General features: G+C 43.9%; 1 protein-coding gene across 4 annotated transcripts in view; it reads left to right on the forward strand.

The window, feature by feature from the left end:
- Window positions 1-26,403, forward strand: part of PTPRM (protein tyrosine phosphatase receptor type M) — a 787,515-nt gene that overhangs the window by 701,511 nt on the left and 59,601 nt on the right. For all 4 annotated transcript variants that reach the window (XM_058676819.1, XM_058676821.1, XM_058676820.1 and 1 more), the window contains 2 exons: window positions 437-513; window positions 5,193-5,229. In XM_058676819.1, coding sequence (XP_058532802.1) covers window positions 437-513; window positions 5,193-5,229 — 114 coding nt within the window. The remainder of the gene's footprint in view (window positions 1-436; window positions 514-5,192; window positions 5,230-26,403) is intronic.

Here is a 26,403-nt window from a genome sequence, read left to right on the forward strand (position 1 = left end):
CAACTAGAGACCATTATGCTTAGTAATTTTTTATCCTTAAAATTAACCTCTACCGGGGATATGTTGACCATCTATGCATGCATTTCAATTTTTTGCATCAAAATAAACTTTTCATTCCATTTTGTTTCCATATTTTTGTTGTTATTTTAGCAGTAAACATGCTAGTGAAGTTTGATGAAGAAAGTACACCTGACAGACAAGGCAGGTCTCAGTAAAGAGCTAAGAGCAGGATGTGTATTCAGGTCGGAGTTTTTGATGGATAGGGCATTGGTTCTCCTCTTCCCTCTCCTAAGAAACTGTTGAGTGTGGAATTCCAGGCATTCCTCCCCGGAGCTTACCAGTCCAGTGTTATTGAATGCCTTCCTATATGAGGAAGGCGTGGATGCTTTCTGATGCTTTGTTGTTGACAGCTGTTCTCTCTTTTTTTCTCTTGCAGATGATCATTCCCGGGTGAGGCTGCAGACAATTGAAGGAGACACCAATTCAGACTATATCAATGGAAATTACATTGATGTATGTATTTTGAAACTGTCAGTAAACCCTCATGACATTCCAACACATGCTACGCTGTGTATGTGCTGTAAGATGGATATGTGCTGGCCTCAATGCAGAAGCAAAACATTCATGTTGCCTGGGCACCATAGAACCTAACAGTGAGCATGAGCTTCCTTCTTTGCTGAACGCAGCCTCTTTGTTGGTAAATTTCTCTGTAATGTTCTCTGCCACTCTGTGCCTACGTGGACGAGAGAATGCTATTTCCGTTACTTGTCAACAGCTTAATGTTATTCAGTACTTTAAAAATCTGTTTGCATATTAATAGGACAAAACTCTAATTCCTGATATAGTGATTTGCAATCGCTTGTCACCACCACACTTTTAAGTTGCCTTCAAAGTAGTCTGCAGCTGTTCCCCAGGATTCCCAATACAAACAAGATGGGTTATTAAATATGGAAGCTGTTAAATTATTGAAGGTGGCGTCTTTGTTCACTCTGCATCATGTTAACTTAATGTCTTACATTAGGCTACGTTCTTTATGAGACAGCATGTCGTCAGTGGGAAGAATGAACGACGTGAAAGTAGACTGGAAACTCAAGGGCAAGTTGCTCTTCTCAGAAAGGTCCAAGTTTACATCAAGCAGAGTCCAGCTAACCTTGTGGTTGCCAAGTCACATCTGTGCTTGGGTAGCCAATCAGTCCTTTCAGAGACAGGCTTTCACAGACACAGATTAAATATCCCTAATCTGAAAATCTGAAATGCTCCGGGATTCAAAATTTTGGGTGCACTGATACGATACCACAGGTGGAAACTTCCACATCTGACCTCATGTGATGAGTCACAACAAAACACAGCTGTAAAATACACAGCTCATCCTTCATACCCCAAAGAGAGCCTCTCTCCCAACCCCTTCAGGAGCAGTATATGAAATGTACTTCAGAGACATCGTTTAAAAAGATTCTTTAGTATGACCTTCAAGCTGTGTGTATGAAGTATGCCTGGAACAAATGAGTTATGTTTACACCTGTCCCGTCCCTATGGTAGCTCATTATGTATGCAAGTATTTCAAATTCCAGATCCAGCTTGTGAAACACCCTTGGTTCCAAGCATTTCAGATAAGGGGCACTGAACCTGTATATAGATCGCTTTATTTTCCTCGTTGAGTATTACTGAGATGACACTAATGTTACCAGAAAAGCCCAGTGGGTTATTTCTTCCGCTTATTATAGAAATAAAAAGCTGGGAATCAGTTGCAGACAGAAAAGTTTATTTGCGAAGGGACCAGGTGAGCAGGAAAAGAGGGAAGGGGAAGCACCTCCGGAGACAAAGCCAGGAGGTGGGGCACCTCTCAAAGGGGGAGGGAGAGAGAGACACCAAAGGTTTGAGGAAGGGTCTTTGGGTTTTAAGCATTCCCAGACCCCTCCTTGTTGGGCAGGGAACCTACAGGTAAGATGTTCCCCTTTGGTGGTCTCTTAACCAGTTAGGAAATTGGTGAGCCATGCTTGTGCCACCACCTGAAGGTATGGCCAAGACCTCAGCAGACCTGGATGGTCTCAGCCAAGAATAACTAGCATCACAATCTCTAAGAAACATTTCTCTAAAAATAACTATGAGATTGTTATTTTGCTACTTACTTAGAAAGGTTTGGCTTTTGTGCTCGCTTAGGCAGCACATATACTAAAATTGGAAAGCTTTGGCTTTTTAGTTATTGATTTATGGTTTGGGCCTGGGAGATAATTATTGAAAAAAGAGTTCATATTTCATCCATCAGACGAGACCACTGCACCTTTAAAAATTTTGAGATAAACAAATGGAGGCAGTTCACTAGCTGACAAATGCCCACAATGGCTGCAGTGGGCAAGGCCTGGAGCTGGGCCCAGAAACCCAATCCAACACTTAGTTGCACCACTGAAGCTGCAAGTGGGACCAGAGGAGGTGCAACAGAAGAGGTCATTCCAACTAAGCTTTAAACACTGGGTGGGTAAATAACAAGGGAAAGAAGATTACAGCTCAAAGAAATTATGAGCAAAGTCAGAAAATAATGAAAATACCACATCGGTAAATTCTCTATATTTAAGTTCAGTAAGATCTTATTGAGCATCCATTGTATATGAGAGTTAGTGCTTAATGTGCTAAGCTGTAACTTAGCAATTCAGATCAAAAACACAGTCAAACCTCTGATGTAGTGGACTTGATGTTCCTCCCAGGAGAAGTGGACAGCATATAAATGGTATACCCAAAAGCAGTGTGTACTGTGGAGAAAACCAAAGACAGAGAGGGGGCAGGAGGGCCAGGTTTGGTCATCGAGTGGCTAGAGTCAATTCCCCTGAGGTGATATCGGAGCAATGCAGGATTAAAGTTGATCCATTTCTAGGTATGTTAGAAGAGCATTTCAGAATACATACAGCTGAGAAAATGCTGTGAAAAAAAAAGACAGGATGTGTTGGTGGATGGAAGAGGAGGGTGAGTCACAATGAAGGGTGAGAGATGGTGAGAACTTGGAGCCACAGGGAAGGCCAGGTAAATGGATTTGCTGACAGCCTGACTGTGTGCAGGAGGAAGAGAGAGGTCAGGGCTGCCTTCAGGAGATGGGTGTGGAGGCAGACGCTTCCACCTGTGGGCTTCTGGGGAGTGAGCCAACAGATGGAATGTTCTCTCTCCTCTCTCTTTTCCTTCTCTCTCATTCTTACTGTAACTGTTTCAAAGTAATGAATGCATTTTTTAAAGTTATCATTTTTTAAAGTGATGGAGCTGCTGTTACTTGGGCACATTTGGGAAGTTCTGTTTTAAATGTGTTAAGCTTTAAATGTGAGGACACATCAAAAAGTGCATGAACTACAGAATTTAAAGAAAAAGGTTGAAATCCATGTCTATGAGGGATCCTCAAAAAATTCAAAGAAAGCATCTATTATGAAGAAAATATATGTGGATTCTAAAAAATCATAAACTTTCATCTTTCCATGCACTTGTTAAAGTGCCCTGTTTTGTACTGTATAAATATGTCTATCTAATAGATGTTGATCTGGCAATAGATGTACAGCCAGATATTAGGGGAAAGATGTGAACTGAGGGCCCAGCACAATAGCATAGCAGTTAAAGTCCTTGCCTTGCATGCCAGGGATCCCATATGGGCGCTGGTTCTAATCCCGGCAGCTCCACTTCCCATCCAGCTCTCTGCTTGTGGCCTGGGAAAGCAGTGGAGGACAGCCCAAAGCCTTGGGACCCTGCACCCGCGTGGGAGACTCAGAAGAGCTCCTGGCTCCTGGCTTTGGATTGTCTCAGCTCCAGCCGTTGCGGCCACTTGGGGAGTGAATCATCAGACGGAAGATCGTCCTCTCTGTCTCTCCTCCTCTCTGTATATCTGCTTTTCCAATTAAAAAAAAAAAAGATGTGAACTGAAAATGAAAATATGGGACCCACCAATACAGTTAGTTTTGAGGATCGAGGTTTCTGTTGAAATCTGTAAGAGTGTGTTGACTGGAGAAAGTCCAGGAAGTGAGATTGCAGTGCCAGTGAAGGGGAGGAGCCCGCTGAGGAAATTGAAGATGAGTGGACAGATGGTTAGGTGGGAGAGCATCCGATGCTGGACCCAGGCATGGAAACTGCTTTATGAAGGAGGTCAGTTGTGTCCATGGTACTGCTAAGACCAGTAAGACCATCACATTTTGCCACATAGGCCATTTATGGACTGTGTAGGTCAGTGCATCAAAGGAGCCCATCCTATCTACTGGGCCCCTTAAGAGACACTGCATATAGATGGAGAACAAATCTTTGTTCTTCCTCATGCAGTGCTTGGCTAATGAAATATGAGGGGTTGTTTGTGGAATTCTGTTACTGGTCATGTTTCTATAGAGACCTATGGCAGATCAGGTTCATGTACAAGTATGTTTGCTTTTGTTATTCATTGTTGTCAACTTGTATTTAAGAGCATAAAGTATAACAGATATGTACTTACATAGTTTGAGAAATCTGTATTTTTTCTCTCCACATTTTTTTTATTCCTGACTGACTTTGGGCACAGTAGTTTGGATCATCTCAAGGGACAGAAATTGCAAGTCTTAAGGTCCACAGTGATAGGGTGTATTACCAGGGTGTCATTTTCTCTGAGTTGACTTTATTTTGCCCTGATTCTTATCCTGCAATTTCTTTGCTCCCAATTTTCATCTCCACTGTTTCTTATAGGATTGTGATAAAAGATAGTGATCTTACAGAATCTGTGCCTTTCTAAATTCCTATCCCTTGCTACAGCATCATGTCAAGCATTAGTAGTGTTTAAGAATGGTTTTGAGTATGAGTATTGATATAACTGTCTATACTGATAGAACACAGTATGTGTTAAGCCCCTGGCACATTGCCAATAACATCCCAAACACAAATGAAATTCTGTTGTGCTTTCCCAGCCTGTTTGCACCTAATAAGAGCTGCAGTCATGCAGAGAATCCATAAGTTGTTAGTGTTTATTGCTCATCCATCCGCTCCTAGATGGGGGTTGTTGAGTCACTCACACCTCCTGTGCATGCCTCAGGACTGCTGCCCTGATGAAGAGACGCTCAATGGCACTGCATTTCACAATTTAACTTTCAAGTGATGCAGCTGTAGTATTTGTATCTGCATTCATTTTGGCGAACTTGGCACATGATTTCTTGGCTGCGTTTCGATGTAAAGTTTATCAAATGTTCTTTCTCTTTTATTTTTAGGGCTATCATCGACCCAATCACTATATTGCTACCCAAGGTAAGTTTATTTCAGCTTTGATATCTTTATCTCTCTTTGCTTTCCTTTTTGTTTTTTGGTTCACGATGCAGTCAGGTAGTGAGAACTTCATGTTGAGATCATTAGGAGAAAGGTGCTTGTCAGGGCTTTTTTGTTTGTTTTACTGAATTCAATGTGTCTACCTTAGAAATCAGTCTGTTTGAAATATACATTCAGTTATGCATATTTAAGAATGTTTTCAGTAACACCAAAATAAGGTTAAACTCTAAGCTGAAGAGAACTACACCGAAAATAAAATGGACTGAGAGTGTAGCAGAAGTGAGATAGAGAGGAAAACTTCTAAATGGGGAAGCGTTGTGAGCAGAGATCCAGAAGCAGAAATTACCATTCCCAGGTGGAAAGCAGTAGGCGTGTCCCTTTGCTACAGAAAAGCAAAAGAAAGAGGAACTGTCGAGGAAGGTCATAGCTCCTGTGTGTGAGTGGCTTCCTCCACAGACTGTGCAGCTGGTCATCTGTGGAGGATGAGACCCATGAAAGAGGACCGAGACTGTAGGACATGAAGCATCCTAAGGGATGACATGATGTAAGGTGAATTGAAGAAGTGCTGAGAAGTAGAAAAAATCCACTTGCACCCCAGAAATAGAATTAAGGAAATCCTAAGGATGTGTGGCAACAGAAATTTAAGGAGCAGAGGAAGCAAGGATACCAAGAAGATCATGCTTGGGAGAGCTAGACTTGGAGACAGCGAGATCAGAGGAGCTCCATGAACCATGAGGAAAGGGAAGGAATAGTGGATGGATGCCGGGTTTGATTGCCGAGTTTTGAAATAAGAGAAAAGAGCCGAATTGCATCATTAGAGCAACATTGCCCAGGTATAGCTTTGTGCAATAGTAGAAATGCAACATACCTGCATTATACAGTATGGCAGCCACCAGTAACGTGATTTCTGATGACCCTGCCTATCTGCATGTCTCATAATCATGAATCCTATCAATAGGTCTAGAAAACATTTTGAAGGAAATGGTGCCTTCAGTGAACAAGTAGGGACCTCTGTTATTCCTAAATAATCCAGCATACTATCGAATTATACAGCATTTACATGACGGTAGGTATCGTAAGTAATCTAGAGCTGATTTGGAGCATACAGGAGGATCTACATCAGTTATAGACAAGCACTGCACCACCCTGCAGAAGGGATTTGGGCATCCTGGATTTTAGCATTCTCAGAGGTTCTAGAGCCAATTCTCTGGAGCAACTGTGTGACAGCTGTGCTTGAAGTGTAGTGGTTTAAGAAAATTAATATGCATATAAATAGCTACATTTGATTATTCATGTGATAGCCTTGGGCACTGTGGTCTGGGATCCAGGTACTCCAACCAGCATCTTAACTGCTAGGCCGAACACCAACATCCTCTTTGGAATTCATGCTACTAGCTTTCAGAATGCTCTACTGTAAGTGTCGTAACATCTGATTTAATAAATGCAGTGATACTTTGAAACTGGCCAAGTTTCTAATAAATCCATGTGACAATTGTGAAGAATCCAAACCACTCCTGTGTTTCTTATATATCCCATAGCATGATTAACAGCCCATGTTTTCACAGATAACAAGAATATGGAGTTGGATATTAATTAGATTTCCATGATTGAGGGCCTCCAGGTTGATGTGATCAAACAGCCGCTGACATAGAGACTCCCGAGTCTGTGTGGAGCCCTCTCCTGGCTTCCCGATATACATTCTCTCCACGTCTCTCTTGCTGGGAAAGAGTGTGGTTTGAAAACAAAAAGCATCAGAGAAATTACTTTTGCAGAATTAGAGTTTGGCTTAGTTGCTCAGTAGTCCCCATTGGCAGCACTGAATTGATCAGGTGCTAATGAGCAAATGTATGTGTAGCAGCTAATATGGCTGACATAGTCACATGATCAGTGGTCGTAAGGACACTGGTGGAGAAGGGCAGGCCCAGTTTGGTGACCCTTTCGCAATGCAGGCTGGGCTGCAGATTGGACTTCTCAAATGAGCAGTACTATACCACTGTTGTTAGTACAAGGCAGGGGAGGCAGGAAATAAATGGTTTTATAATTTCACATTTGGTCAAGACTGTACACATCATTGAGTGTAATAAACTCAGACCATGATGTTCAGATAAAAAAGCTACACTCTCCAGTCCAGCATATGTCACAAGGATAATGTAATGAATAACTTCCAATCACCCCTAGTAAAAACCCCTGAGAACCTGGATTAATCAGGGTGGACAGGTAGCCTATGGTCCTAGATCATAATAATGACAGGTAAAACAAACACTTCATTCTAAGAGGCTACCAGGTCGAATAATGAAGACTAACAGGTGCAATTTTTCTGGTTTTTTAATTTATTTATTTAATTTCAAACACAGTGAAAGTGAGAGACAAGAACAAAAAGATATTCCATTTGCTGGTTCACTTTCCAAATGTCCACATGAGCCAGAGCTGGGCCAGGCCAAATCCAGAAGCCCAGACCTCAGTCTAGGTCTCCTACACAGGTGGCAGGGACCAGATCACTTGAGCCATCACCTGCCTTCTTGCATTAACAGGAAACTAATAGGAAGTAGAGCAGGACTGGAATCCAGCATATCCCACACAGTGTTTTAATTGCTGTGCCAAATATCCACCCTCAGATGCTATTTTTAAATCTCTCTTTTGCTGTTCTTTTCCTCTCTGTTTTACACTGAGATAGTTCTTTTAAAATCAATTCCGAGTAGGAAGCTGTGAAATTGTGGGAATGATCCAATCTACTGACAAACACAGATTTTCACCAATACAGAATACATAGCACGCATTTCTGCCCTGGCTCTCCTGCTTCCCACCCGCTGCCTCAGATGTATTGAACTTTTCTACCACTTGCTGGTTTTGACCCGTGATGATAATAATGCTGCAAATTGAAGGGAGCCCATTCAAGCCAGATCTGTTGCTTTTCAGCCTGTGCTTCGTGTGAGTCCTCTGTTTTCTGTCTAGCAGCCAATATGCTAATGACCCAATATTAACTTCATCACATCTGGCTGACCAGACATTAATATAGTTGTAAAACATGCAAGGATTATGATTTAGCAAGCCAGGGATCAAAGGAGAGGAGCCTGCAGCTGTTCCTGTGAGTCTCTGGCTGTGCTGGGAGGCAGGGCAGAGTTGAGATTTCAAAAGCAGGAGTCACAGTGAGAGGTAGAAGAGTTCTGCAGAGGGGTAGACTTGCCCAGAACTGATCACATTTCACACTCAAAACACAAACCCATAGAGACTGGACTATAAACTGGAAGAAGTCTCTGGTGATTGGATCCAGCACCTGCTGGCCTCATGGTGGGCAACTGAGGAAGCCCTCTAGAAGTGTTCTTTTTATTATTGTTCAGCTGTCTTTTAAAAATTGACTTCAAGAGCATCGTGCTTTGGATAGCTCAGTGCAAGGCAATTATAGAAGAAAACATGCAAGTCTATGGCAGGCTTGGCTCATTCGGAGCTGACTTCCTCTTCCCCGAGGGAAGTGTTCTCTCTGAACAGCACCCCCACTAGAGCCTGGGCTAGAGAGAGGATCTCCAACAGGTGCCGAGGTGCCTTGTGAGAACTTAGAGCCCTGTACCCAGGCTTCCGGCTTTCTTTGACAGTACCTGACCCTGTGGGCTCTGACCCAGTGTTTCACCACCTTCGGGAGACAACAAGGTTTCTTTTGGTCACTGGTGAAATCTAGAAATGCCCCTAAGAAAGTTTTGTACATGCCTATGTGCAGTCATACACGTCCTGCTACTATAACAAAATACCCAAGGACTACATCATTTGTAAAGAGGTTGAGTTAGTTCACAAATCTGGACACTGAAGGTCCAGAAAGTTTAGCATAGGATCTAGTGAGTGCTCCCCAGTCATGGTGTCACTTCATAGCAGGTCTGTATCACAGAGGCAGGAGAATAGGCAAGAGAAAGCTAGTCCATAGCCAGATAGAAGCCAGAGGACAAAAGGGCTTCTGCTGTAGCTGCGTGGTCTTCAGGAAGGAACTCTGAATCCACCATAAACACCTTAATCCCATCTGAGTGCAGTGTCTCCAGTGAACTAGCTATCAACCACCATTGGTCCTCAGTCTTTAAAGCCACCTCTTGTTTTGTTTTGTTTTGTTTTGTTTTGTTTTGTTTTGTTTTGTTTTTCATTTGAAAAGCAGAGAAAGAACGTGTGTCCTATCCACTGATACACACCCCCAAGCCCACAGTGGCTACAACTAGGCAGGGCCAAAGCTGGGAGCTGGAAACTCAATCCAGGCTTTCCACTCGAGTAGCAGGAAGCCAGTTACTTGAGCCATCACCTGGCCTGTTTTAGCAAGAAGCTGAAGGCAGGAGCTGGAGCCGGGAACAGAAGCCAGGTACGCCACTGTGCACTGCTGGCATCTTGGCCATGGGGCTGAATGCCAGCTGCCACCACCCCTCAACATCATCATACCAGAAACCAAGGATCCAGCACGTGAACCTGCAAGAGGAAATCACATCCAAACCGAAACAAGCTGTGTGAAGCATTTGGTACAATGTAAGGTCATTCCTGAACTCCTCACCTCAGAACCTGGTCCTGCATGCTCTCAGCTTCCATGGGCCTCAGGAGGGGAACTTCATTGTGATGAGAAGGTTATTCTGGGATAGGACAGAGAGCTACACTTAGTTAAAATTCCTTTAGAAACAACATTCTCTTCCAGGCATTCAAAAATATCACCATTTCAACTATGTGAAGCGCATTTTTTAAAACATCAACAGTTTGAAAAAATGATCTCTTGAGGACAAGATCTTGGAGTTTCAGATCCTATAGCTGGCATTCAATTCCTTTTTTAAGGATTTTTGTTTATGTATGTGTGTGTGTGTGTGTGTATTTGAAAGGTACTGAGAGTGGGAACAGATAAAGCTTGCATCTGCTGGTTCACTGCCCAAATGGCTGCAGCGGCCAGGGCTGGGCCACGCTGAAGCTAAGAGCCAAGCGCTTATTCTGGATCTCCCACATCACTGTAGGGGCATCCTCCACTGCTTTCCCACGTGCAGATCAGGCACCTGGATCAGAATTGGAGCAGCCAGTACTTGACCCAGCACCCATGTGGGATACTGGTACTGTCAGTGGCAGCTTAATACACTATGCCACAACACTGAGCCTAACATTTGATTTTTTTAAAGCAGGATATTCTGGCAGTAATTCATGTGCCACCCAGAAGACCTAGGTTGCATTCTGTGCTGCAGAAGAGTGTTTTTAGCCTCCTCTCTTCAAGGTACGGATGTAGTCTCTGGTTACTAGTGAAGACAACCAGATTAGTGCTTCCAATGTGCCAGTGTTTTTTCTTTTTATGTTTTTTAAAGATTTATTTGTTTTCGTTGGAAAGTCAGATTTACAAAGAGGAGAGACAAATAAAAAAGATCTTCCTTCTGCTGGTGCTTTCCCCAAATGGCCACAACGGCCAGAGCTGAGCTGATCCAAAGCCAGGAGCTTCCTCTGGGACTGCCACATGGGTGCACGGTCCCAAGGCTTTGGGCCATCCTCTACTGCTTTCCTAGACCATACTCAGCGAGCTGGATTGGAGGTGGCACAGCCAAGGCAGGAACCAGTGTCCATATGGAATGTGGCATTTGGAGGTGGAGATTAGACAGTTGTGCCAACACACAAGCCCCCAGTGTTCTCAATAGACATACATGAACACCTCAAAAAGTTCTTGGGAAAAGTGAAATTGATAAGTATGTTTATTTGCACAAAAATTGAAATGCATGCATAGCATCTTCATAATATGTGTTTCCCATGAACTTCTTTTTAAAAGATTTTATTATTTGAAAGGCAGAGTCAGAGAAAGAGAGGTAGACAGAGTGAATCTTCATCTGCAGGTTCACTGCACAAAGGACTGCGATGGCCGGAGTTGAATCAGACCCAAGCCTGGAACTCCTCCACATGTCTCATGTGGGTACAAGGGCCCAAGGCTTTGGACCGTCTTCTGCTGCTCTCCCGGGGCATATTGACAAGGCACTGGATTGGAAGTGGAGCCATCCCAGCCAGGGCTTGAACCAGTGCCCATTTGGAATGCTGGTGATGCAGGAAACGGCTTAATGTGCAGTACCACAATACCAACCTGTTCCATGAACTGGGGAGGCGTTGGGGGAATCCCAGAGCCTATGAAACTGTGTGAACAAAATTTAAAAAAAAAAGAAAAAAAAGAAAAGAAAAAGAAGACTCATGCTACACCTGGGTTTCAAAAATGTTCTTATTCAGAATAAATTTATCCTTTAATTTCCCCACAAACTTTCTGAAATAGGAACTCATTTTCTTTGAGATTCATTTATTTAAAGGCAGTGTTGCAGAGACAAGACGGATCTTCCAACTGTTGGTTTACTCTCTGAATGGTCACAGTGTCCAGAGCTGTGCCAAGAAAAGTCAGGAACCAGGAACTTCATCCAGGTCTCCCATGTGGGTAGCAGAAGCCCGAGCACTTAGACGATCTGCTGTTGCTTTCCCAGGCACATCAGCAAGGATCTGAATTGGAAGTGGAACAGCCAGGACAGAAACTGGTACCCACAGGGGCTGCCAGGTGGTGGCTTAATATGTTAAGCTACAATAGTGGTGCCATGTGGTAACTCATTTCAACTTTACCATAAATAAAGGATAGATATGTACTCTTAGGTCCAATTTATAGATAAAGAAGCTTAAAATGATGTATTCAGAGTCACAGTTCCTGGACACTGAAGGGCCAGATTTAACTTTAGACCATGGAACTCCAGCATTGAGGCTCAAAATCAGCCCACCATGCTACTGATACTAATCCCCACGGGGATTAAGTTCACTCATTTATGCAATATCTAGATACACAGGACAATGGATAGTACGCAGTGATTATCAGTGTTGAAAGACAGGCCAGCTTCATATAGGATCATGAACTTGGATGCCAACGTTGTCTGGCCCAATTCCCAGCTCCTCCATTGATCCCCTGTGTGACTCTGGATGAGTTTCTTCATATCTCTGAGCTCATCACAAATGAAGAATTACAGTGGTCTCCTTTGCAGCAGATTAACTGAGTTAATATTTTGAGATTTTTGTGTCAATGTCTAATTCATAGTAACGCAGAAACATCTATAAAATAATGTCTTCCCTGACCTTGAAAATGCGAAGTAGGTCTTTTATGTAATTATATGTATTATGTGTATGTAATTATATGTATGTGTTTATATATATATATGTGTGTGTGTGTGTGTGTGTCTCTTTTGAAGGTGTAAGTAGTCTCGTGCAACCCCCTGAGGACCTAGTCACCTAAGCATTCACTTCTCACCTGTGAATCAACCTGAGTGGTCCAGTGTTAGGAAAAGCTACAACAACGCACACAACTTGCAGCCTGTGCAGTCAGCCATCCAGACAGGCCCCACCACACATGCCATCCACCTCCTCGCCATCTGCCTTTTCCGCTCAGACATCCTGGATGCCCACTTACCTCTTTCAGGCTGTCAAGTCACATGGACAGATACCACAGGAACAGATATAGAAAACTAGATACCAGATAACTATTTGCATGAGAAATGTTAAGGGTCCATTGGACAGAACTACCCACAGTCTGGCAGCGTGAGGCCGCTTACGGAAGAATATGCCTTAGAGGAAGGTAACTTCATGACTTGGGCATTAGAAGAATGCAAGAAGGCGCACTGATTAAACAACTACATGCCAGTCACCTGGGAGTTAGTATAAACCAGCTGCTCGGTTGGAACCTAAGGCTAAGTGGGTGCATGTGTTAGTACGTGAGTGGCTTGGAAGGTCCTAGGTGCTAGACAGAATCATATGGTAGAGCATTGTAGGCAGGCAGAAAAGAGATCTCATTGTGGCGTGCAAGGCATCTGTTTCCCCAGGCAGATTTTGAGATCTATATCCCCACATCTGTGGCTGTTTCTCATTTAAATTAATGACTATCCAACTCCTATTTTTATAAACACTTATTTAGATATGTCAGTAAATCAAGACCCTCTCTTTGGAGATAGTTCATCTTGTCAAATTAACTTGGCATAGCTCTACACTGACCCTGTTTGTGCAATTCCCCCCACCCCTGCCACATAGACCTTATACAATGAATCATCCAGCAAAAGTTCATGGAAAATGCATATTATGAAAACACCATGCATGAGTGGCAAGATAAACTCATCTTTTAATTCCATTATCCACAGGCATTCAGAACTACACTTGTATAGCCAGTTGTATCTGTAACTTGTTGCTCGTTTGAGAAGAAACCTAAATGAGAGATGTCACACTAAAAGCTAACTTTCATGTGAAAATAATAAAACATGTGGGAGATGGAAACTTATAGCGGGCTATATGCTCAGAATCCCATCGGGCAGCAGCTGAAACGCACTATGCCGACTTCCGTCTGTTTGCTTTGTTCATCTGATTCTCGTCTGCATTTCCTCCACATCCTCAGTGCAGTGTGACCATTTTTAATAAGGATTTCAGAAAGATAACGATGGCTTGTATTTCCCAGCTCTAAATTCCCCTTCAGGCCTCTGAAGCAGTGACTAATTGTGCTGTGAATAGTGCGCTCAGCTTTCCCGGGCAAGCTGCTCCTAGAGCACTCGCATGGCTTCAGTGCCTGTTGTGCACCCGCCACAAAGAAGCTGCTGTCTCCTGAATGCTGGCCTCCAGATGGAGATGAACACTTGAAATTATTTCTCAGTTGAATGGAATTTTTTTTTAATCAAAAGCTCAGCCTTCCGTAAACAACTTTTGTTTTTATTCTTTCAAGCACCCGTGTGACTTGCACTTCAAGCACAAATTCTGTGTTAGCGGCCATTGTTCTTCCTGGCTACCTTGTTCCTGTATTGTCTATGGATTGAAGGTTATGGATTCATTTGTTATATCCTATTTGATACTGACTTTAAAACTATTGCCTAGGGAGATGGGGTGTTCTTTGTTTTCCCGATGTAAATAGAAAACCTTCAAGAAAATATGATTTACACACAAGCACATGGTAACCCCTCATGAGACCAAGTGTTCCAGCCACCCAGAGCCAAGTTCATGCTGGGCTCACCTGCATCTTATCACCCATCTGTGCTTTTCCAGAAGAGAATCAACAATTGCAATTAACAGCATAGCCAGAAAATTGCTTTCAAATAATAGTTGCACTTTGCCAAATTAATTTCCAAAGGCACTGGCCAATCAGCCAAGTGGCCAATTTCATATGCAGCTCTCCTTCTGTGCATGCTTAAAGACAGGCTGTGGATTAAAAAGATGAAGCCAGACAGAGATTGTGCCTGGTAATGTGATCTCAAGTGCTATGAGCAGAAATGCATCCCTCGAGCAATAGAATCAAGTTGATGCAGAATAACCTGAAAGCAAATAACGTCCCGCTTTCCAACAGGTGCTCAGTTGTAGGTTGTCTAAAAAATGCTTTCAGCTGGGCCTATCCTACTTGGAATAGCTGCTTTCCATTTCGGAGTGTCTGGTTCCTGGTTACACTGTCTTCCAATCCAGCTTCCTACTCGTGCACCTTGGAGACAGGGAATGGTGGCCCAAGTTCCCTTGGCAATCCCAACCCCAGCTCTTGTGGTCATTTGGGGTGTGAAACAACAGATCAAAGACTGCTCTCCCTTTCAAATAAGTAAACACATCACTTTTTAATTTGTTTTCAAAATTTTGTGAATGTTTTACTTTTTTAGTTGACAAGGAGCTATTGTGTACATTTATGGGAGACAGTGTCCTTTTGATAAATATGTGCATGTAGTTACCAAAGGATGGCAGTCAACACATGCATTGCCTCAGCCACTGGTGCTTTCTTTGTGGTGAGGACCTCTAAAATCTTGTCTTTTCAGCTGTTTTTAAATATGCCATACATGCTGCTTACAGCTTGATTTACAGTAGTCAAGACATAGAAATGGCCTAAGTGTCTGAGATGAATGGATTGTTCAAATGTGGCACCCATACGCAATGGAAAACCATTTGTCCTTACAAACAGGACCTTCTATCTTTGGTGACAATGTGAGTGATCCACATTAGCCAACACTGAGTGATATAAGCCAGGAACAGAGAGATCAGTACCATATGATTTTATTTTTGTCAGGAATTCAGAAAAATCTGTAAAAAATTTTTTTAAAATTTTGGCAGGAATTTTGTAGCATTCTTCATTTGACATGGTGAATTATAGAATTTTTTTTAAGATTTTTTTATTGGAAAGTCAGATTTACAGAGAGAAGGAGAAACAGAGAAAGATTTTTCATCTGCTCATTCACTGCCCAAATGGCTGCTAAGGCCGGAGCTGAGCCAATCCGAAGCCAGGATCCGGGAGCCTCTTCCAGGTCATCCACGCTGGTGCAGGTTCCCAAGACTTTAGGCCATCCTCCACTTCTTTCCCAGGCCACAAGCAGGGAGCTGAAAGGGAAGTGGAGCAGCCAGGATATGAACTGGCATGCATAAGGGATCCTAGTGCATGCAAGGCGAGGACTTTTAGCCATTAGTCTTAAATTATAGAATCCCATAGTGCTGGTGAAAACTTCAAAAAGTTCCCATTCCAACTTCCTTTTGTATGAAAAATTTAAAGCAGAAATTGATTTAACTGACCTTCAGCCACAAAAATTCAAATGTAGTGTGGGGAGAGGTGCCTGACGGGATGTCATTGAAGTACTGCAGACTGAGTATCTGCTTATAGCACAGTACCTGTTAGAGTTCCAGCTGCTCTGCTTCAAGTCCAGCCTCCACCAATTCACTTAGAGAAGCAATCTATGATGACCCAAACATTCCAGCCCCTAGCACGTCTGTATGAATTCCCCTTGGTGTTTCTGGCTCCTGGACTTTGGCCTGACCCAGTGGTGGTTATTTGGGAGGTGAGCCAACAGATGAAACATAGTCTCTGTTTCTCTCTCCCTTTCAAATAAATCATTAATTTTTTTGATGTACATTAGCATGGGGTACTCCCTTCCAAGTTCAGTCCCTTGAAAGAAAAGAAAAGTAACTAAACACTGTTAATGATGTCAGCCTGCCCGGACCTCCAGTACCCTGGATCTTTACAATGTTTCATCTAAAACTGAGCAACTGTCGCTGTGCACCTGCTAAACCCTGAGCACAGGGTTCGGGGGTTCAGCAGTGACCTCAGAATTGCCCATTGCAGAGGCCTCCCTAGATAACAACCACCTATTACACATTCAGGAACTTCTCCAAACGACTCCTCTGCCCACCCTTCCTCCATTTACAGAGGAAAAGTTCAGACTCCCATGTAGCCCTAGAACCATGGTTCCTAACTCTAGGTACTATTTTTTTCACCCTTGGACACAATTCTGGACAAATATTTTATCCATTGCAGTTATAGAATTCCCTTCCTTTTCACCCAAAAGGAAACTGCTAGAATTTTCCTGATGCAGCACCCTGTAATATGAGATCGTCTATACCCAACTATACCCAGCTATACCTAGGGAATCAATTTATTTTATTCGTTTAATATATTCTTTCTTAAACAAACGAAGATACCACTTGTGTACTGATAAAAAGACATAAAGAAGATAGGAGACTAAGGAACACTCTGGCAGGAAGCCCTGAAGCATGTGAACGCAGGTTTTCGCCTTCACTGGGCTTCTCCTTGACAGAAGACAGCAAGTTCCTGCAGGACCCCAAATTCCTCCATCCTAGAGGCTGCCATTACTTGTTTTCCTCCTTGACTGCCTTCTCTCCATCCCCCTCTTGGCAGCATAGCCAAGTGCCCAGGCTCAGCTTCTGGGAGCTGTCTTTGGAGACTGACTGATGAATGCTGTGCTGGACCACAACAGGAGGCTCCCGTCCTGGGGACATCTGCCATGTTCTTCCCTTCTGAGGCCACAAACACTGTGTCCTGTACCTCTTGCAAGTTTCCACACAAGGTGCTGTATGAGAGATGCTCTTTGAAGGTTTTTCACCCATGTGGGAGACCCAAATGAAGCTCCTGACTCCTGGCTCCTGGCTCGTAACTTTGGTCTGGCCCTACCCAGGCCATGGCAGCCATCTGAAGAGTGAACCAGTAGAGGAAAGTTCTCTCTCCCTTTCTAACTCTGACTCTTCAATAAATAAATGAATATTTTAAAAAAGAAATAAAAGTCATTAATAGTCCTGTGATTATATGCTTCATAATAATAATAAAATAAAACAGTAAAATGTCTGCATACAGGCACGAAAAGCTAGACATTGGGCCTGGCATGGTAGCCTAGTGGCTGAAGTCCCCGCCTTGCATGCCTGGGGATCCCATATGGGTGCTGGTTCTAATTCCAGCAACCCCGCTTCCCATTTATCTCCCCACTTACGTCATGAGATAGAAGCCGAGGATGCCCAAAGCCTCAGGTCCCTGCACCTGCAAGGGAGACCTAGAAGAGGCTTCTGGCTCCTGGCTTCAAATTGGCACAGCTCTGGCTGTTGCTGCCACTTGGGGAATAAATCATCAGACAGAAGATCTTCCTCTCTCTCTTCTCCTCTCTGTATATCTGACTTCCCAATAAAAAATAAATACATGTAAAAAAGAAAAAGCTAGGCATTGCTTTAATGATCAGTGTGTCTGTGACATCAGACAGTTGCAAGGGACACCTCGCACACACATGCACGTACAGTCTCACTGCTCACACAGGCAATTGCACATTGCAGTCGTCACTGTTTATTAGCAGGCTTCCACACCAATGCCTAATGCCACAATCAAGCCAATCTTATTTTGCTTGTATTTTACCAACAGAAAATAATGTACAAGTGTTGTTCACAGAACATTTTTATCATTTTGAAGAATCTTTCGGTTGAGAATGTGTGCCAACGTTTTTATAGATAAAAATTGTTTTTCTTGCGAGTTAAAATTGCTGTGTGGCATGTGTGTTGCAAGAGCAACAAAATTATCGGTTATGTCACTGCTGGTTTTTTAATTTGGGAGGAGGGAGTTTACTAGTACATAGATTATCTTAGTGGTTAGGAGCGTGTGTGTGTGTGTGTGTGTGTTTCAGAAAAACTTGTTAAGAGTTGAAGGGTGGTATTTTATACCTTCTAGCCTTCATCCAACTTAAATTTAGATAGAAACACAGCTTAAGTATTACAAACCCTGGCCTCAGCACTGCTGTTGTCTTGCATGTTGTTTGCTCGTTTAAATATCTCGGAGTTTGGCGTCAAAACAGAAAGTACTCTGCTTGCAATTTGCTATTTTGTTTTTTATATATATATATATATTTTTATTGTATTGTTGTTGACAATCTTTACATAGTTAATTGCAGTTAAAAAAGATTCAGGGCGTATAGGGAAGTGGGTAATACTATTATGTCCATATTGTTTCCATCATGTATCTGAGGTAAAGGGGGATATTGAGGGAGACGCCCCACCTGGTTTCCCTCCCACCCCAAGTCCCGGATGTGGGGTATGCTCTGAGATATTTGCTCAAGTGGTTTTAATAGTTCTCCAGTTATGAATCGCTGCCAGTTTCGCTTGATGAGGTCGTCCACTGATTGATATGGTCCATCATAAAGTCTCCGTTTGCCCCATATTTCGCTGCCAACATACAGCTGAGATGAATGATTGACCTGTTCTGTCTTCTGTCTTTTCTTAGTTAGAGTTCTGAGTCCAGCAGTTCGATTGGGGAGATCTCCAAAGAAACCTTGAGGTATTCCCAGTCCAGATTCTTGTATGTTCTAGCAAGCACAGGGCCCGGCACAGTCCATCACCCCGATCAGCTGGTGGTTGCAATTGCTGGGTTGGTTCTGTTTTCAGTCCCGAGTTGCACTGGAACCAATGGGTGTTGCAGTAGTCTGGTTCTGCCCAGCACATACTCGGCCCTCGCATAAACCAGTGGGAGCTGCAGCCTAGTCGGGGCAACCCACAATAACCCCCATCAGGCCCACCCCATACCCTGGTTTGCCAGTATGTGTAGCAGTAGACCAGTCTGTCCCCCATCCCATTTGGCTCTTGTACTTGTCAATGGGTATTAAAGCTTAGTTCCATCTAACCAACTCAACCATCCAGCCCTCACAGATGTTGTTGAGTGCCTCTCTGTCTAGCCACCCCAGCCCCCGTCCTAATTTTTGTGCCCTCCCGCGGGACTAGTGACCCATGAAGGGGGAACCCACTTTTTCCCTCCCAGGTCTCTCTCAGTCCTGGTTTATGCACTCTTTAGGTGGTTCTGTGATTTAACTTGACAGAATTAGTCCCCAGTGCCAGCTTCTACCAGCTGATGCTGCAGCCAAGCCCAAACATCCCTCACCCGCTCTAATTTATGCTTGCACCCACAGGAATAATCAGCCCAGCCTGGCTTTTCCCTGATCTAGTCCACATGTAGCGCACAGGTGTTGTAGCCTTGCTTAGTCTGGTCTGTCCCCATCCCAGCCCATGCTCTCCAGTGGGAGTAGCTGTCTGGCGAGGGGACCAGCCCCTTAATCCCCCTGCCAGCTCTGTCCCTCCCTTCCTGGATCTCACGTGTACTGGTTGGGTGCTGCAGTCAAATCCAGTACAGGCAACCTCACCCTGGCATTCCATAATGTGTACTGGTTTTGTTGCAACTAAACCTGGCTCAACCCACACTCTGTTCTGGTGTTCGGATTTGCCAGTGGATAACATGAACTGATTCAGCCTGGTCTGCCCCTGACCCATGCTGAATGTGTGCCAGTGGGAAACTTTCCTTGGCCTATTCTGGGCTGTTTTCTATCATGCTTGTTGTGCTTACCTGCAGGGACTGTGTCCTGCCAGAGGAGTTGCCCAGGCTCCTCCATTAGAACCCCTCCCAATGGCAGATTTTGCACATACCAGGGGGTCCTTGAGCCAACCCTACTCAGTTCACCTCCTGTCCTAGCAGGAACAGTGGCTTTTCCCGGCTGGCTTTCACCCCATTCTGGTTCTTGTTGTTGGATGTTTCAGCCCAGCCATGGCTTGTCCATACCCACATACAGCTCACACATGGCTCAGTAGGGGTTTGAGACCCAGCCTTGTCAGTCCCACATCTACCCTGGTTCTCCAGGACACCAGATAGTGTTGGGGTCTGAACTGGCCTGGTGCATCCAATCCCAGCCCGCACTAGTGCCTCGGGTGACTGCAACTGTTTCCTAGATAGAATGCAGCCCCTATTCCAGCACACGCGCCCCTTGGTGGGAACCTCAACCCTGTTAGGGTGTCCAACTAGGGGAACTTGTATTTCCACAGGGTTGGGCCCACACAACCCCATAGAGTCTACCCCCAGACCAAGTTCTCTCGCGTGCTGGATACAGCCTTGACCCTGCCAGATGTGACCACTCCACCACTCCACCAAACAGTTGGGTAATGGTACCCATCACTGCCAAAGAGGCCCCCATCCATAGTATTGGTGTGGGCTGGTGTGTGACAATCAGTGATGTTCTAGGCAAACAGGCCATTTCTGTATTCTGAATTGGGTTGGTGTATCTGACTAACCGTAATTGTCTCCTGGGTACTTCCCTCCAAACCACCAGGTCTCAGTCCCCACGCATGCCTAAAACTTCCATGACCCTGTCACTGGGAATCACCCAAGATTCACTACTCACCTACACTAAAATTGGACTTAGTCATGGGTGTCCCCAGGCAGCAAACATATCTTAAAAAACCCCAGAGCAGGCCGCCGGGCAGCCAGCAGGCAAAGCCTGGCACCACATGGTGCACTGGCCACCCTGGGTGAGGCCGAGGACTCGTTCACTGCCTTGCGGTAGTATCTTTGGCATGAGCCCCCAGCATTGGGTCCGACCCGGCAGGGGCACCCCCCACAGCTGCCACACTGTGAGGAGCGGCACTTGCCCCCAAACCCAAGGCCCGAACCGCAATTTGCTATTTTGAAAAATGGCTTCTTTATCTTGTTTTTGTTGTGACTTGAAATATTTAACAGTAGTGTAGAAGTGCACAAACTTTAGTACAGATAAATTTATGGGGCCAGAGTTATGGCATATTGGGTAATGCTACCAACATTTGTGCTGGCATCCCATGTGGGTGCTGGTTCAAGTCCTAGCTGCTCCACTTCTAATCCAACCTCTTGCCGATGATCCTGGGACAGTAGTAGAAGATGGCCCAAGTGCTTGGACTCCTGCACGCATGGAGCAGACCTAGAAGTACCTAGTTTCACTTTCTTTATAACTCTTCCTTTCAAATAGATAAATATTTTTTGTAAAACAAAGATGAAGAGAAAAACCGGAGTAAAAACAAGCAAGATGTGTAAGAACATAGAATAGAAAAAAAAAAAACACGAACAATTTTGAAATGGCTAACCTGTTGTCTCATAGACAATAATAACTTAAGAAAACTAAAAAGATTATGATTAAAATGTATTGTTTCTTATATTGCTAAGAAGCAAATGGCTATTGATTAAATGTCTTTGTGAATATATGCTAAATATTAACTACCAAAAAATTCTTTATCTTTTAAGGAATATTTCACAATTACTCTTAATTAAATAAATCAGTAAAATGAAACCAAAAAAGAAGAAAGAGAATCATTGAAGGTGAAAGGCAGAGGTTTCCCAAGCTGTTAGTGTTCACTGCAGCCTATTCAGTCGTGTTTGATTTATACCAGTCTTCTCCCAGTGGATCTAACATAAGCTCTTGTTCGTCAATCAGAATTTTATATATTCTAGAAGTACACTAACAAGCAAGCATTCTCTCAAACAGATTGTGTAGAGAAAACCACAAATTGTCACACAGTTATCGGTAACACACTTAGTTCAGTCTAAAGGAGAAGGATAAGAGTGAAACACAAACATCCCGAGATGGGTTATGTGATGCAGGAAAGGCTACTCGTGGATCCAGCAGAAAATGTGGGCTGCTCATCTCAGGGGCAGAAAAAATACACATCTACAAATAAACGGAGAAGAAATGCAGGCAATGGCAGGTGCCTCCTGAGCAGAGCAAACCAGGCCAGCTCACATGGAGGAAGGCACACTCCAATATCCCATTGCATGGGAACCGCTGCAGTTTATTAACCAAAACAGTACTTAATGCCATTATTTAAGTCATTGCCTTTGACACTACTTCCAAACGCCATGCTTTGTTGCAGCTCCAATGCCCATTTCCCTCTCCTTCACTGTCACTAAATTAAAATCCCAATGGACTGGGAAACATTTCCAGCTTTGTAATTGTAGACAGAAAGCATGCTTGGTGTGAGAGCAACCCTTAAGTAATGCTGTTTTAACACATTTCTGTTACACTTTTGAATTTAGTTTGAATAAAACATCCCCAAGTTTTCCCCATCATAGAACAACCCTCAGTGTGTGTCCTTCTACTTTGTGATAGTTGGCATTTTTTTTTTGTTGATCATTTTCTTTGACATTGATCACAGTAGGAGAATACAAGGAATTTTGGTCCTGCCCGCCCCACCCATTCAACTTTGCCTTTCCTTTTCTCTAGGGAAGCCGAAAATTATTCATAAAAATTCAACATTTGTGACCTGTGTAGCCTCAGGGAAGAGTAAATGCATCTGTCAGATAAATGATATTAAAGATTATTAATGCAGAAGCCAACTGTTTTCTGTGTTACCATTTCCATTTTCTTGACACACAAGGCAAATCAAGTGAAGTACGGTGGCATATTTTACCTTCTACATTTCACTTATGCAAAAATGAAAAGCTGCTAAGTATGAAATTATAGACCTAAATGTTGTAAAAGATCATATTGAAAAAAAAATCACAGAAAGTTAGATAATAAAAACGTACTCAGAAACCATGGATGCAATATCTAATTCTCCAAATCCCAGATAACTGACTTTAAAATACTTATTATAGATGATCGCCAGCAGCAACATAGCAAAAGGGATCAAAAATTTAGGGCCACACTTTTATGTATGTAGGAAGAGGTTTAAAATGCATGCATAAATCTCAGGCTCATCCTGCCCCGCATTCATGCTGTACCTTTCATGTCCATGAAGGCAAGAGGCGTGCTGTTGTGCAGCACAGGCAAAGATGCCAAGTAAGGACCTCATTTTATGGCAGCTTCGTTACCTGTGACCGCTCCCCTTCTGCTCTGTGCTAGGGACCCCCCACAACACCCTCCCTCGGCTCCCAGAGCTCGTTAGCACAGTCAAGTCACTTCATTTGGAGACTGATGGGCACAAGCAGGTCGTGGTCTTGGGCTATTTGGTGCATTCTGATAAAGACGAAACTGGATTGGCCCAGGTTGAAATCCCACCTATGCCACTTATTTGCCATCTGTTTTTACCAAAGGAACTTAATCTCCCAAACTTGTTTCTCAGCTAAGATGAAGGCTTGTTCCTGGTTCATACTATTGTGATGGTGAATAAATGAGGCGTTGTACACCAAGCACAGCTCACAGCACCTGCTTATGGGGCTATCTGGTTTTGGATCTCAGCTAATGCTTCACCATCCTTGACCTGGGTCTGTCTTACTTTCCAACCCTCAGTTCAGATCTGAATCTCCCTTGATTTGGAAGTCCACCTGAGCTCAGTCTTAGAAGCCTCGGGTCCTACCCTGGCTGTGTCAGCCCAGAGAATCAAGCCCGGAGCCTGTCACCCTGCCCCAGGACAGGACCGACCTTCCTGTTCTCAGGCTCCAGTGCTATTCACATTGAATCATCACCCGGAGTCGCCTGGCTGCTCTCCATCGAAACACATGCTTCAGGCAGGAAAAGCAGGACGCCCTAAGAGTTTGTCCTATCTCTAAGGCTTTTACCTCTGAACAGGGCCCAGAGTTGTACTTGAGGTGGGTGAAGGTTTTGTCAAGTACAAGCAAAACTGCGGCTACTCAGGGAGATGAATGTGAGCAAGAGTCCTGTAGGTGTTAAGTAGCTGGAAATGGATACTTAAAAACCTGCTCAGGCCCTTTTGAAAACCCTCATGTATTCACAGCGTTATGCATATCCTGGTTTGAACATTAAGGATATTGGCTTTACTGCACTTGATCTAAGAGTGCAAAATATTGCCTCGCTTCCACTTTAGAGAAGAAGTCCTTATTCTGGAAGATAGAGACCATGCCAGGGGCCTTCAAACAGCACCTAGGAAACGTGTGTTGCAGAGAAAGTACTCACTTACTTCAAACTTTTTGCAGCCGCATCTTGTTATTCCATGAACTGTTTGTGACCTCTTTGTATTTATACTACTCAGGGTTGCAGCCCTGTCTGTGTATTATGCAATCTAGAGCAGATCTATTTGCACTGGGGTGATGGAAGAAGGGTTACGCACTGGGCTTGCCCCTCGTTACTGCTGGGGCCTGGCGGTGGGGTTGATGGGAGTGTTAGTAAACACAGCATGCTACATACAAGGCCATGTTCGTGGGCTACCGAGAAACATGCACTGGCAGCACAACGGGCATTGACTGTCATGAAGACACAGAGAGCACGGTTGTCCATTTTAGGAAAGTGGCTTCAGGACATGACTTGCAGGCTAGTCAACCAAGACTGGTAGGACCTCTGGACTGCCGTTGGTGTGCTAGTGGGAGGGGGTCATAGACAGCCAATGATCAAGAAGGATCCACTAGGTTAACTTCAGGCAGGTGCCAGCTCGTGAGGTTGTGAAACCCAAGGCATAACCTAAGCTCAGCAATGAGGGCAGCACACTTCTCTAAGGGATAATGGTGGAAACCCCTTTGGAGGATGTAAAGCTGGCAAGCTACATGTTCAGGGGGGAGGAAGGATATGTCTTTGAGAGGTATGCTGTGGCTGAGAGATTAGGAACAGTTGGAGGGAGACTCCAGCCCCAGATGAATTTGACAGGCGCATGACTTCAGGAGTTCCAGGAGGCTATTAGGGTGGCGGGGGCTCTGAGAGGAAGAATGGAGCAGAACCAGAAACAGGCTCCCTAGCTCAGTTTGCCGAGGAGTATGGAGACAGGCTTTGCCCTTGAGCTTGAATTTGATTGTCACAGCAGGAAGGCTACAGGAGATATTTTAAGGACTGAAGGAACCTGGATTTTCTTCTTGCTGGATTGTGAGACTTGCAGGAAAAAAGCTCTTCTGGGTTGCTTTTGACATGACCTAGAGACAATATGCTAGAATGGGTTCAGATCACCGGTTCCAGCACTCCTCTCCTGAGCACACAGGCTGTGTTCCCTTGGACACGTTCCCTGACTTCTCTGTGTCTGTGTCTCCTTTCAGTCAAAAAGAGGAGAATAAAAGCTCCTAGTTCATGCAGTGCTGCAGTCGAAATGTAATGAAGCAATATAAAATATTGCAAACAGGACCTGGGAATAACAAGTGTGCCAAACCTGTCAGGTCTTACTCATTTTATGGCAGAATACCAATTCGTGTTTGTGCTATCTTTCTTCACCTCAAAAAGAAACCTGAACATGCCTCTGTGAATGTAAAGGACCTTGACTTCTCAACAACTCTAGTTAGCACAGAAAATAAACTGTATAGAAACTTGAATATGAAAAAGAAGCAATACAAGTCATCTATCAAGGTTTGAAATTATAATTTGCAATTTCTCTCTCTCACTTTCTATGAACCAAAGAACTCATCTTACACAATAGAGCCATCCTTGAATGTCTTTTACATACACTTTTCATTGCATTTAAATTATTTTACTATACTCCAGTTCTTTCTGCCCTTTTGTGGTTGTTCCTCTGGGGCTGGGTGCCTATCTCCTTTTCAGCAGTGATCTGTGTGTGGAGGAATGGCATGTGTTACTTGGCCTGACATCACTGAAATTTCTAGACCTCACCTTTCAAACACTGTAGTCCCCCTGGGGGAAAACTGCCAAGAATGGCCTCCTCGCCTGGCTTGCAGACATCTATAAATCTACTTCCATGGCTATGGTGGTGGTTCCCATCCTGCTGGAAATCAAACACTTGCCTGTGGATGGCACTGTTCATTCCTGGAGAGCTGTAGGTCTCTTGGGGTCCTCCACCTGCTGTTTTACTAGATTCCTTGTCTCAGGAATTTCGTTGTATGAATGATCCCCTATGACCTTGGGAGGAACAGATCAAAGGTAGAGGAATGTTGACCTCCCCTGATGGTCGTCCCTTCATTTTAGCCTGCCAGATGGCATCTTGGGTGTCAGGCACCTCTTAATGTTGGCTCATGATGGCCACCATCGCTTGGATCCAACCAAGAGCTGCTGGCATCACATGGAGTAGCTCTTGGTGACAGTCAAGTTCACCTTTGTCCTGGACTTCACCACACTTAGGGTTTTATCAGGAAATATGTACAAGGTTCCTTTAAAAGTCCATGAAAAGTGGAATCAAAGGATAAAGATTTCTTTCTGTGCAGAAACACTAGAAATTCATACACACAAGAGCTCTTCCAAAAAGTCATGAAAATATCTATTATGAAAGAATTTT

This window comes from Ochotona princeps, chromosome 18, assembly GCF_030435755.1.
Source record: "Ochotona princeps isolate mOchPri1 chromosome 18, mOchPri1.hap1, whole genome shotgun sequence".
Classification (NCBI taxonomy): Eukaryota; Metazoa; Chordata; class Mammalia; order Lagomorpha; family Ochotonidae; genus Ochotona; species Ochotona princeps.